The sequence below is a fragment of the Carettochelys insculpta genome, chromosome 2 (assembly GCF_033958435.1).
Source record: "Carettochelys insculpta isolate YL-2023 chromosome 2, ASM3395843v1, whole genome shotgun sequence".
Lineage (NCBI taxonomy): Eukaryota > Metazoa > Chordata > Testudines > Carettochelyidae > Carettochelys > Carettochelys insculpta.
Genome location: NC_134138.1, coordinates 231,559,544 through 231,572,198, shown reverse-complemented (window position 1 = coordinate 231,572,198; position 12,655 = coordinate 231,559,544). Strand labels below are relative to the sequence as shown.

General features: G+C 39.8%; 1 protein-coding gene across 1 annotated transcript in view; it reads right to left on the bottom strand.

The window, feature by feature from the left end:
* The window catches only part of SLC25A13 (solute carrier family 25 member 13), a 153,941-nt gene that overhangs the window by 68,972 nt on the left and 72,314 nt on the right, over positions 1-12,655 (bottom strand). Inside the window, exon 5 of the mRNA XM_074984705.1 lies at positions 5,114-5,253. Coding sequence (XP_074840806.1) covers positions 5,114-5,253 — 140 coding nt within the window. The remainder of the gene's footprint in view (positions 1-5,113; positions 5,254-12,655) is intronic.

Genomic DNA, 12,655 nt, shown 5'->3' with positions numbered 1-12,655 from the left:
GCACAAAGTCCGATCTATCATTTTAAACTCTAGAGTTGGGTTTGAGATTGTCATTCTTAAAGCAGAACATAGCAGTTAAGCCCTGTGCAACTGAAGAGGGACCGCATCTCACCAAGGAAGCTCTCTTTGGTTAGAGAAATGATACTTGGGCTGAGGCTCAGGAGCCACAAGTGACCCTTTAATGTGTGTCCTGTGGCTCTCTGCAGCACATGGTATTAAAACACTGTGATTTAATTAACTACCTTTATCAACAGATGACATCAATCAATCAGGATGCTTTTGCTATGTTATTAACCAACCATAGAATATTTGGGCAATTGCTTTACTGTGGGAGTTACATAAATAGAATAGTAAATGAAACAATGAATTTACATTACTGTGGGTCTTTCTGACAGTGAACTGGCTTCTGGACCACTGAGGTCTGAGCATTAAATCTCAAATCCTCTTGCATACAGAATAAGATTATTCATCTCGGGGGCAGAGATGAGGATTAATAAAACTGGACTGACAAAATGTGAAGATGGAATAAGTGTGTGTTCTCCAGGGAGTGGAGAAGAGGGCAAAAAATATGAACTACTTTTAACCTTATATTATTTCATCAAAAACCAGCAAGCAGCATTTTATCTACAAAAAATACCTGCAGGTCATTAAGGAACCCACCTGTTCTAAGTTAATTGCAATTAGTATTTATTCATCAGGAACACCAACAGATAACTTGGTATTTGCTGTGATATCCTGCTGCCTAAAAGGTCTAAGGTCTAGATGTCAGACCAAGGAGACTGACTCACATACAGAGACAAAGACGAAAGGAAAAGCTGAGTACCCAAAGTTAGTAAATGGAAAGTAAAATTTCCACTTGTGAAGAGTAACTCAGATTTGTGCAAGGAAAAGTTTCTTCCAAAGCTTCCGCATTTACACTATAAAGGACACAATGCTGTAAGACAAAGGATAGTACTGACTTATCTACATGAACTGGGTAACCAGATATACCGATTTAATTACAATTGTTGCAGTTTCCAGATTACATTGAAATTCTGCAGTCTGGTCATCTGGAGCCCAACTGAAGACTCCAACAAATATGATGTCAACTTAACGAGACACCTCACCCCCGATGCCTCTGAGCTGTCCAGTGCACAGCTAGCGTGAAATTTTTTCCATGCTGCATATCACAACCACTGCTGCAGATCCAAAGAGTTAAATCATTGGGCTAGCTGAATCCAGGAAGAAAGACGGGGGGAAACAGATAAAATGTATTTTATAGGCCAGCATAGTGCTTAGCTGGAAGTGGAAAGAAAAGAATATGAGCAAACAGGTTAAGAAAAACAGAGACTAAACAGAAAAATATCCAGGAGCTGGGTAGCATATCAGCATGAAAACGGCAGTCAATGTAGAACATGAAGCTGATGTCCATGGGGATTCATTTTAAAAGGGGTAAAACTCAAAGGGAGTAGGGTGAGAGTGGCATATTTGATGCTGTGATCTGGAATTTAAGGCTTGGGCACTTTTTCTATATTGTGATTAAGGTGAAATACCCTTTGAAAGTTTGGGTTTTCGGCAGCCCACCTTCCACATCCCCCACAGCTGCTGCCTGTGGCAGCACTGAGGGGCTAGAGCAATCCCGTCTACAGGGAGCTGCTCTGGCCCCTACTAGTTAACCGTAACTGGTAAATCTCATCCATTTAGGACAAGCCTTACTGGTTAATCAGTAAAATATTACCACCCCTAATACAGAGACAGGATGGAGGAGATAATATACTTTACTGGACCAAAAGAAGTTGGTCTTCCTCTAAGTATTTCTGTGATGTAAAAACCTGTTCCCCAGGAAGTGGGAGCCTTTCAACATAGGCCAATGCTTTCCAATTCAAAATGGTCTTGATCACTAGACAGACAGGATAGATATGCACTGGTGACCTAGAGGTGAGACCCCCACACCCAATTGCCAATGCAGGCACCTTCTTCTGGGGTCTTTCTTCAAACCTCCAAATAAGCAACTATATGCTAAGTAGGATTAGCAAACTCAGATCCAGGATGTTAGAGGCTACCAAAGACAGTGTGCACATCTAGCCTAGGTATTTAACAATAATAGTCATTATTAAAACCAAGGGAATATGATTGCATTTATGATCTCCTACATCCTCTTCAGGCAAAGAGTTAATTAGGCTCTGTTTCACAAAGTCAATTTAAAACGTGTCTCAATAGCATTATCTTAATTATTCCTCATCAAAATGATACCACCGCCTACTGTGAACTAACTTCCCTGTATAAACAAAAAAATAAAAAAAAATACAACCTTGTGGTTTTGAAGTAGGCTCTTATTTTAAAACTCTTGTGTAAAATCTTTCCTGGCACTCAGTATCTTCAAAATTGATTCAAACAAGGCACCCATGCATCTCATTTTCCTTAGAGCAAACATTATCTTTTTTCATAATCATTAACTGAATCTTCATTTGTCTGATATTTTGTTTTGTGTGGCAATATACACAAAACTATAAACATGAAAGGATTCCCTCCAGAGCACATAACTTCTACTTATTCTCTATGCAGCAAAAACAAAGTAAATACAATATTCTATTGGCTGAACTATTTGGTTACTGAATGATATCAAATAACCTGTATGCGTAAAGTCTGCGGCAGGAGGAACATCAAGGTTGCACTTTACCACTAAAAAAGTAACACAAATCTGACAGCTGTGGAATTTTGACAATCAGACATAACATTCCTTAATACCAGTTTTGGCAAGTGAATTCAATATACATTATGTTTGGTGTAAACATCTATTATTTAGTACATCGCATTTTCTTGGTTAAAGATCTTCTACAAATTTTACATCTGTTAACGTCAGTATATTCCCCCTCATGTCTCAAAGACTAATGAAACAGTGGGCCAGACCCACTAAAAAAATACTCATGTCATATTCAAGTGCCAAAACTGTGATTGCTAGATTCAGAAATGTTACCATAAGCAGAACTTACCTGTCAATGCATGAGTTCTAAAATCCAGCTTTCTGACAATAAGTACCTAGGTACAACGTTTTGGGATATACTGCCAATATGGTGTAAGCTAAATATACTGCTTATGATTCTGGCACATCTTACTATTTGTTGTGTCAGACATGACAATTACCTGCAAAACCTTTTGGTGATCTTAATGTATTCAGTTTATGTATCATTGTAGGCCAGGTATGCAACTGCGCGGTGGAAGATGACCGAGGAATTAAGAACAGCGAGGGCCAGATTAGATTAATTCAGACTGCAACCTGCACCTGACCATCAATCTCAGCCCTAATCGTTCCACATGAGATCCACTTCCTGGACACCACAGTACAAATCACTGATGGTCAGATTAATACCATTCTCTGCCAGAAACCTACTGACCACTACTCTTACCTACATGCTTCCAGCTTCCATCCAGGACATATCATACCATCTATCATTTATAGTTAAGCCCTTAGATACATCTGTTCCAATCCTACTCACAGAGACCAAAATCACCAAGATCTCCACCAAACATTGGTAAAACTTAATTACCCACCGGAAGAAATAAAAACTGACTGGCCAGATGAATACCCAGAAAACACTACTTCTAGACAGGCCCATGAAGGTTAACAGCAGAACACCATTTGTCATCACCTATAGTCCCCAACTCAAACACCTTCCGCACATTAGCAACAATCTACAACCTATAATGGAACATGATTCTTCACTCTCACAGGCCCTGGGTAACAGACCCGTTCTTTCCTACAGACAACTGCCTAACCTCAGGAAAATTCTCACCAGCAACCACATGCCATACCACAGAAATACTAATCCTGGAACTCTTCCTTGCAACAAACCCTGTTGCCAACTCTGTCCACGTATTTACACTGGAGACACCATCACTGGATGTAACCACTTCAGTTACACCATCAAGGGCTCATATTTCTGCACTTCCACCAACATAATATATGCCATCATGTGCCAGCAACGTATCTCTGCTATATATATTGGACAAACTGGACAATCACTTCACCAAAGAATGAATGGACACAACTCAGACATTAGGAATCTGAATACACATAAGCCTAATCATTGAGCATTTCAATCTAGCAGGTCTAAAATTTGAAAGTGTGCAGTCTAAAACAAAGAGACTAACAACAGATTACATTCTCAAGGCTGACACTTTTCACCTCGGACTCAAAGATATCAATTACCTTACATGCTACAAGAACAGTTTCCCCACATTCATAGTGATCCCAGGCAGCCCACTTAATTTAACAGACAATTGAAGAAACTTCTTCCCTCTCTCCCTCCCTAGCTCCTTTCTGTCCCATCTAGCTGATTTGTCAGCTTTTATTTCATTTTTTTCTTTCTCACTGTTAAATTCTTTTTATGTCAGTTATCAGTTAACATTCATCAGGATTTTCCAGATCTGAAGAAATGGGTCTGTTCCACAAAAGCTCGTGACCTAATAAAATATATTGTTAATCCTTAAAGTGCTACAGGACTGCTTTTCAGTTTTGTCAGGCTGTTAAACTACCAAAGTAATACCACCACCTGGAAATTTGCATATTCTAGCTCCAAGTAGATTCTTCAGAGACTAACAGACCAAAAAAAAGACTTTTTGCAAAAATAAGCTGAATTTAAACTGATGCAGGGCCTTCTTTCTGATCCAGCTAACCAGAAGGATAGGGCAACCAAGGCACAACAATCCCTCTTGTGAAAGATTAAAAGGACTCTCGCCTACTGAACAGCGAATAGTATCTCTGGTAAGTAGTTAGCAAGTGTTTAGGTACCTCTTTTTAATTAAATGTTTTTTTTCTGGAGCACTTCCATTTTAAGAATAAATATGCTTGCATATAAGGGCTGTCCTATTTGCTGGCAGTTACACTTTTGTAAGCCTTTGAAGTAAAAGCAAAGCACAAACCCTGACCTATGCTTAGGCAGTACTGCATGGGAGGAAAATTACGGAGTTTGGAAAAAATCCGCGTGATAAGGGGGAAGTCATGGTCTCTACCCAAGAGTGGTGATGGCTGAGAAGTGCAGAATGGTTGCCCTCAAAGGACTACAAAGAGGTAATAAGATGCAATTGCCTTGAACAATGAAATTCATGTCACGCTACAATGCACTAGACCCACCAGTAAGAACTGGGTAAACTCCGCATAGGTAAGGCGTCTTTTTCGATCTTTTCCAAAATGCAGCTGTACAAACTCTGAATTCCAGTTAAACGGAATGTGCTGATGAATTGTGGTCTGGCCAAAAACTTGCTTAACATCCTCTAGAAAAAGAGAAAGAGAAATCTGATTAAAAAAGGAGTCACACAAAAAATTAATACTGACTTTTCTGATTAATAGTCCATCAACAATATTCACATAGGAGATTACCATATAAATGCATTAACAAGCTTGGAAATTTTTAACCACACCATGAAAGTAGAAAATAAAAACTAGCCACTCTCATAAAGATCTAGTTTTCAAGTACTTCATAAAAACAGTAGTATTCAACAGACTTCTACTTTCAAAGAAATGTCAGAAAAATACCAATATTTCAAGGTCAATTTTAGTGGTCAGCTAGTTCTCTACACTGGAAAATATGTATATAAAAACACACCTTAACTTTTGAAATCTCTGGTTTCCTTAAAACAAAAAAAAAAAAAAAAAAAGTTACTCTTACCACTAAGTATTTACTTATGACCTGACCTGTCAAATTCACACTATCAGGTGCATTCCTTCCCACTATGAGATCAGTTTATTAGAAACCAAATACAGTTGAAGCAAGTTTTAAGACAGTGGACTGTAAGGTAGAATTAACTGATATGGGGTAAAAGAATGACGATTACCTACTGGAAGACTGCAACAAAAGGACAGTGGATTGCTGGAATCTAATTATGTATATCTTCTAGATACTGAGCACAAAAATGCTATGAAAAGTTACACTTTTTTAGATGCAATAATGTGAAAAACTCCTTGGACTCTATTGTGACTCCAAAGGGGCCAGAAGATTCCATCTTGAATTTGTAGGCCTAGAAGAATTTGTCATCACTTGAGGTTTAGAACTTGGCAGACTACCCATGATAGCTAAAATAGAGGAAACAGAATCCTCTCCCTCATTCCTCCTGAGAAACCAAGTGGGTGGCCTTTATATCCAGCAGGCAATTTACCATTCCTGCTACTGAGTCAGAGGAAGAAGTGGGGGGGGGGGGGAGGAACTGACAAGGGAACCACTAAAGAGAGAAAGAAAGATAACAAAATTAATGTGTAGGTTTTTTTTGTTTTTTTGTTTTTTTTAATTGTAGAAAGACTTACTGGCCTGAAATGTCTTATCACTATGTTCCTTACCACAGATTCTGCTTAGAAACAATCAAACCCAGCAAATGCCTCACATCAATTGATCTAAATGCCACATATTTTAGTATAATACTAGATTCCTACCAGAATTATCTTCAATCTGCTCTCAAAAATGTCCATTCCCAGTGCTCCCTCCTTCCCCAAGCACCATCCCTGTCATCCCTGCTAGATATTTATCCAACCTGCTCTTAAACTTTCCCAATGATAGAGACTGCACAACCTCCCTAAGCAATTTATTCCAGTATTTAATCACTTTGACAGGAATTCTTCCTGATGTCCAATCGAAATCTCTCTTGCTGCAATTTAAACCCATTGCTTCTTGTCTGATCATCAGAGGCTAGGGAGAATAATATTTCCCCCTCCTTGTAACATCCTTTTAGGTACTTGAAAGCTGCTTTTATGTTCCCTCTCAGCCTTCACTTTCCAAAATAAACAAACCCAATTCTTTTAATCTTCTCTCAGAGGTTATATTTTCTAGGCCTTTAAACATTTTAGTTGCTCTTCTCTGGACCTTCTCCAATTTCTCCACATTTCTTCTAGAATGTGGTGCTCAGACCTGCAGACAGTACTCCAACTGAGGCCTAATCAGTGCAGGGCAGAGTGGAAGTATTAGTTCTCGAGTCTTGCTCACCACACTCTTGTTAATGTATCCCAGAATCACATTTGCATTTTTCACAACAGTGTCACACTGTTGACTCGTACTCACCTTACAGTCCACTATGACCCTAGATCCCTTTCAGTACTACTGTACCCTACAGAGTCCCTTCCCATTTTGTATGTGTGAAACTGATTGTTCTTCCCTCAGTGAAGTACTTTGTACTTGTCAAGTATCGGAGGGGTAGCCGTGTTAGTCTGGATCTCTAACAGCAACAAAGGGTCCTGTGGCACCTTATAGACTAACAGAAAAGTTTTGAGCATGAGCTTTTGTGAGCACAGACTCACTTCATCAGATGCTGGTCACAATCAGTTTCACACATACAAAATGGGAAGGGACTCTGTAGGGTACAGTAGTGCTGAAAGGGATCTAGGGTCATAGTGGACTGTCAGGTGAGTACATGAGTCAACAGTGTGACACTGTTGTGAAAAAACGCAAATATGATTCTGGGATACATTAACAAGAGTGTGGTGAGCAAGACTCGAGAACTGCACTGATTGTCCAGATGGTCACCAGCATCTGATGAAGTGAGTCTGTGCTCACGAAAGCTCATGCTCAAAACTCTTCTGTTAGTCTATAAGGTGCCACAGGACCCTTCGTTGCTTTGTACTTGTCCTTATTCAACTTCACCCTATTTGCCTCAGACCAGTTTTCCAGTTTCTACAGATCATTTTGAATTCTGACCCTACCCTCCAAAGCACTTGCAACCCCTCCCAGCTTCGTATCATCTGCAAAATTGTTAAGCGTCCTTTCTATGCCATTATCTAAATCATTCATAAAGATTTGAACAGAACTGGCCCCAAAACTTACCCCTGTAGAGCCCCACTTGTCATTCCCTTCCAGCAGGAGTGTGTACTGTTAATAACTACTCTCTGTGAACCGTTATGCAACCAGTTACGCACCCACAATGTGTGTGTATACACACACATACATATACACTGTATATTTCAAATCTGGAATTTTAAATATAGTCGCAGCCTTCATTTATAAAGTTAAGGTGTGACCAAATTAAATATAGGAGTCAAATTACAACAACTGCAGATTACCAAGAGGTGCACCGGGACTGGGGCTGCTTCAGCCTGGCTGGAGCACCCCCTGCCCACAGTGCACCCAGGACCGCCAGGATGGGGATTGCTCTGGCCCAGATGGAGTGCCCCTCCCTGCAGCACACCCATGGGAGGGTGTCTGTCCAGGAGGGAGGATGCAAGTGCACGGGAGAATGCAGGATTGGACTGAGTAGGAGAGCTGGGCAGGGGTGGGGCGTAGGAACTGACTGAGACTGGCAGAGTGGGGAGGGAGGCCCCACACGGCAGAGGGATAGGAATGGGGTGGGGTCTGTCCATGCAGGGAGGGGAGAGGCACTTATCTGGCTCCACGCTCCCTGCCACTCCCAGGTACCACCCTCTGCTGCTCCTATTGGCCAAAATCTGCCCAACAGTAGCAGTGAGGAAATCATCCTATGAGCAGTTTCCAGCACCCCCGCTCCCCAAGCAGTGCACAGCCCCATGCTGCTTCTCCCCAGCACACCGAATCCAGCCCAGGAGCCTTGGAACTCCCCACCTATGCACAGATACTGGTTTTGAATGAAAAGGTGTTGATGCAGCTTTTAAAGGCTTCTTTGCTTGCTGGGTCATTGTGCTTTTTTTCCCGTTTTGTTTTTAATCATCACTGCAAGACGACTGAATGCTTCACGCATGTGGCTGTGCTTTAGCCAATCAGAATGCTGGCCTGTGAAAAGGTTAGTTCTGTTATGAAAGCAGCAGTAAATAAGTGCTTCTGGACATAGCAGCAGGTAAAATGTACAATATTTTCTTAAAAACGACTTGAGTAAAAGTCAAACTATTTTTAAAAATTAGCTGAGTGAAGTACAAACACTGGAAATCCATTCTTCAGTAGCGTAACTAAGTAGTAGTGTAACTAAGTATTTCTTAGTTACTTTCCACCTCTGAGCCTGAGGCAGGGAGGCTTTGGCTCTTCCCGCCTTTCTCAGTGTGGCAGGGTTTGAAAGGACTTAGGCTTTGGTTCCCTCTCTTGGGATCTTATAGTACTTTTTGTTCTCAGAAGCAGGGGTCGCAGTGAAATGAAGTTATTCTTGGTTTATATGACATAACTAATGTAAGATCTAATGATGGCAAGTCAGTTTGTAGCCTTTGCACCTGTAATCAGGTTGTAATAAAGCCTACAGACTGCCTAGGAGATACTTTAGTAGCTTACATGCGTGTTTGCAGATAACTGCCTTACTAGGATTTCATCTCCTGTGTTAACTAGCTAGAATTAAGAATACACCTTCCCCCAAATAAAGATGCATCCTCATATTCTTTCTTTATGGCTCAAAATAACAACCTCAACTGAAGTAACACACACACGCACTCCACCCAAAAAATACAAAAAACGAAAACAAAAAACAGAGGGTAAAAAAGAATGGTTATTTCAAATTTGAAAGCATGCCTCTAAATGAAATGTATTGCACAGATAAAGCATATCAATTCCTGTACTATAAGTTATCAAAAGTATTGGGAGGAAAATATCAAAATTAAGATATATGTTCCCTAATATGTCTGTCAAATTACTTACCTGCATTCACAGTTATATGTATATACCCGTATCGTTCCAGGAATTCAGATATCCTATGAGAATAGGCTGAGGGATTTGGGCTTGTTTAATTTACAGAAGAGAAGACTTAGGGTTAATTTAATAGCAGCCTTCAACTTACTGAAGGGCAGCTCTAAAGAGGAGGGTGAAAAACTGTTCTCAGTGGTGTCAGATGGCAGAACAAGGAATAAGGGTCTGAAGCTGAAGAGGGAGAGGTGGAGGTTAAATATTAGGAAAAACTACTTCACCAGGATCGGAGGGGTAGCCGTGTTAGTCTGGATCTCTAACAGCAACAAAGGGTCCTGTGGCACCTTATAGACTAACAGAAAAGTTTTGAGCATGAGCTTTCGTGAGCACAGACTCACTTCCTCAGATGCTGGTCTTGGAAATCTGCAGGATGGCCCTGCAGATTTCCAAGACCAGCATCTGAGGAAGTGAGTCTGTGCTCACGAAAGCTCATGCTCAAAACTCTTCTGTTAGTCTATAAGGTGCCACAGGACCCTTCGTTGCTGTTACTTCACCAGGAGGGTGGTGAAGCATTGGAATGCGTTGCCTAGAGAGGTGGTGGGTTCTCCATCCCTTGAGGTTTTTAAGTCCCGGCTTGACATGGTCCTGGCTGGGACGACTTGGGGGGGGGAGGGGGTGTTGATCCTGCTTGAAGCAGGGGGCTGGGCTAGATGAGCTCCTGAGGTCCCTTCCAGCCCTATGATTCTGTGATAAACAAAAATATTCCTCCATAAAGCTGAAATACTGAAGCAGAAGAAGTAAACATGATTTCTTACCACAGTTGAGTTAGATTTGAGATACTGCTTCAAATAAACTCATATCTTTATTAAACTGCTTAGTACAACAAGGAGACAACTTCAGTATTTCTGCATTTCAATATCATGTAAACTGACGTCACCATTTTTGAAACTAACACCAGATGCTTTTCTGACAGTGTGCATGGTGGATTACATGGTGCTGTTAGCTGACTGGAAGAATGCCTACTGTGCTTTTATTGACTACTTAATGGTGTGAGACATGGTATCCCCCCCTTTGCCCAAGACTTTTTACACATACCATATACTTGCTTCTCATCACTATTCATGGTTCACAAATGCCTGTAAATGTTCACTGGACTGGATGTTAAATTTTTCATTTTTCCTCCACTACACTCATCACTCACTCATTTAGAACACCTTCACTGATTCGTGTCATTTGTAGCCTTACTGTCTGATTCAGATACTAAGACCATTCATGCCCCACGAACAAATTTACAATAGTTTGTCCTATGATTTAACTGTCAGAAGGTAACAAAACATTTACAACTCATTCCAAGCTCTTTCTTGGTTCAACATGTACTCTTCCCTTGTCTTTTAAATCCAACACGACAACAGAAGTTGGTCACTTTTAACATTTTACTTCACACCTTAAGGCAGCATTCTACAAATTACACAAAATACTAATAAAAGTGATTTAAAAGAACACATTTATACCCTCTTGGTAAACTTTAGAAAAGTGTTTTCAACCTTCAAAGTGTTTTCAATTTTTCTCAACCTTTCTGTTGTCCAGAGAGCTATTAATCAGTCAAAAAGCTTAAAATGGCAAAGAGGACATTCTAAGTTTTCAATATTAGTACTCTATGTAAATAACCATACTCCACTTGTCACAGGTTATTTTATTAAACTTTGAATTTGAGCCTGAAAATGTCCAAGCTTGTCAAGTAGAATCCAAAAGATCAATACTCTTCAATCACATGTTGTCTGTCTTTATACCACTTTCAGTTGAAAAATATAATTCAAACTGGTTTGTGATCAAAGTAGGAAAACTTAACTGAAGTGCTTTTAAACGACCAAAATGTTAAGTCAATCATTTCCCAACCAAACTGATTTCACTGAAATCTATAGCAGATACAGAAGCCTAGGTACATGTTATAAATATTAATTTATTTATACTTGTTTTCTGAGAACACTAGCTACAATTGCAAATTATTAAGAAATTGTATGGCAAAGTGATACAGACTAGTTGCATCCTAAAAATCATTAAGAATTATCCATGTCAGAACTTAAAATGTCAGCTTTTAAAGGCTGAGTTCATAATAATATAGTTCTGTGTGTTCTAAATTAAAATTCAAATGTAAGAGCCCTTCTTCTGAAGATCTATGCTAACTTCTTCTTACATTTGGAGAAAAATTGTTTGAACATGCCATAAAGCTAGAACTTATTACTAAAATAGTTATAGGCTATCAAACTCAAATCACCACTGAATTATATGTGAAAGACTTCTCAAACCAATCATTTCTTTACTCAGGCCTTTTCACTTTTCTTTTTCATTTGAACAAATACTTAAATTTATGAAGCATTATTTCACAGCGCCTTTTTCTCCCACAATCAGAAGCCAGTTCCCCAACAAAAATTTACTCACCATTATCAAAGATCCAACAATCAACATTTTAATGCTCAAATCTGTAATTTCACTAGCTGATGTTTGCTATTATACATCTGTATCAGTAGTGGCAAATCTGGGGTCCACCAGGCTTGTGTGTGAGGCCTGTGAGACTTGCTGATTTTCTGTATTGTTGCCCAGAAAACAGTATTATTAATGAGATGTGCATGGAAAGCAAGGGCTGTTGTGTGCTGATGAGGTGCGTGATAACAGAACACAACATTCGCATCAATCAGTTCAAGCGGCACATCCTGAAAAGTCAAGATACATATCCACTCATGCAGCCCACTCACTAGCCTAGGTTGGCCATCACTGAGTTGCGCTGTTCTAGTAAAGTAGTCATCGGGGGGAGGAGGGATGTATCTTTTACATATGTCTATTATGCCCTTAAAAGAAATTATGAATTTATAAAAGGGAATGAGTTTGTACCCTGATGGTCAGAGTAACAACTTATGTGAAAACCATGGCTATCTTCTGCAAAGGAGAGACCAAAAGACAAACTGGAGAATTTGTAAGTGAAATGACATAATGAGCAAAACAAAAAGCAGTCAAGTAGCACTTTAAAGACTAGCAAAATAGTTTATTAGGTGAGCTTTCTTGGGTCTGTCCCACGAAAGCTCACCTAAAACTATTTTGCTAGTCTTTAAAGCGCTACTTGA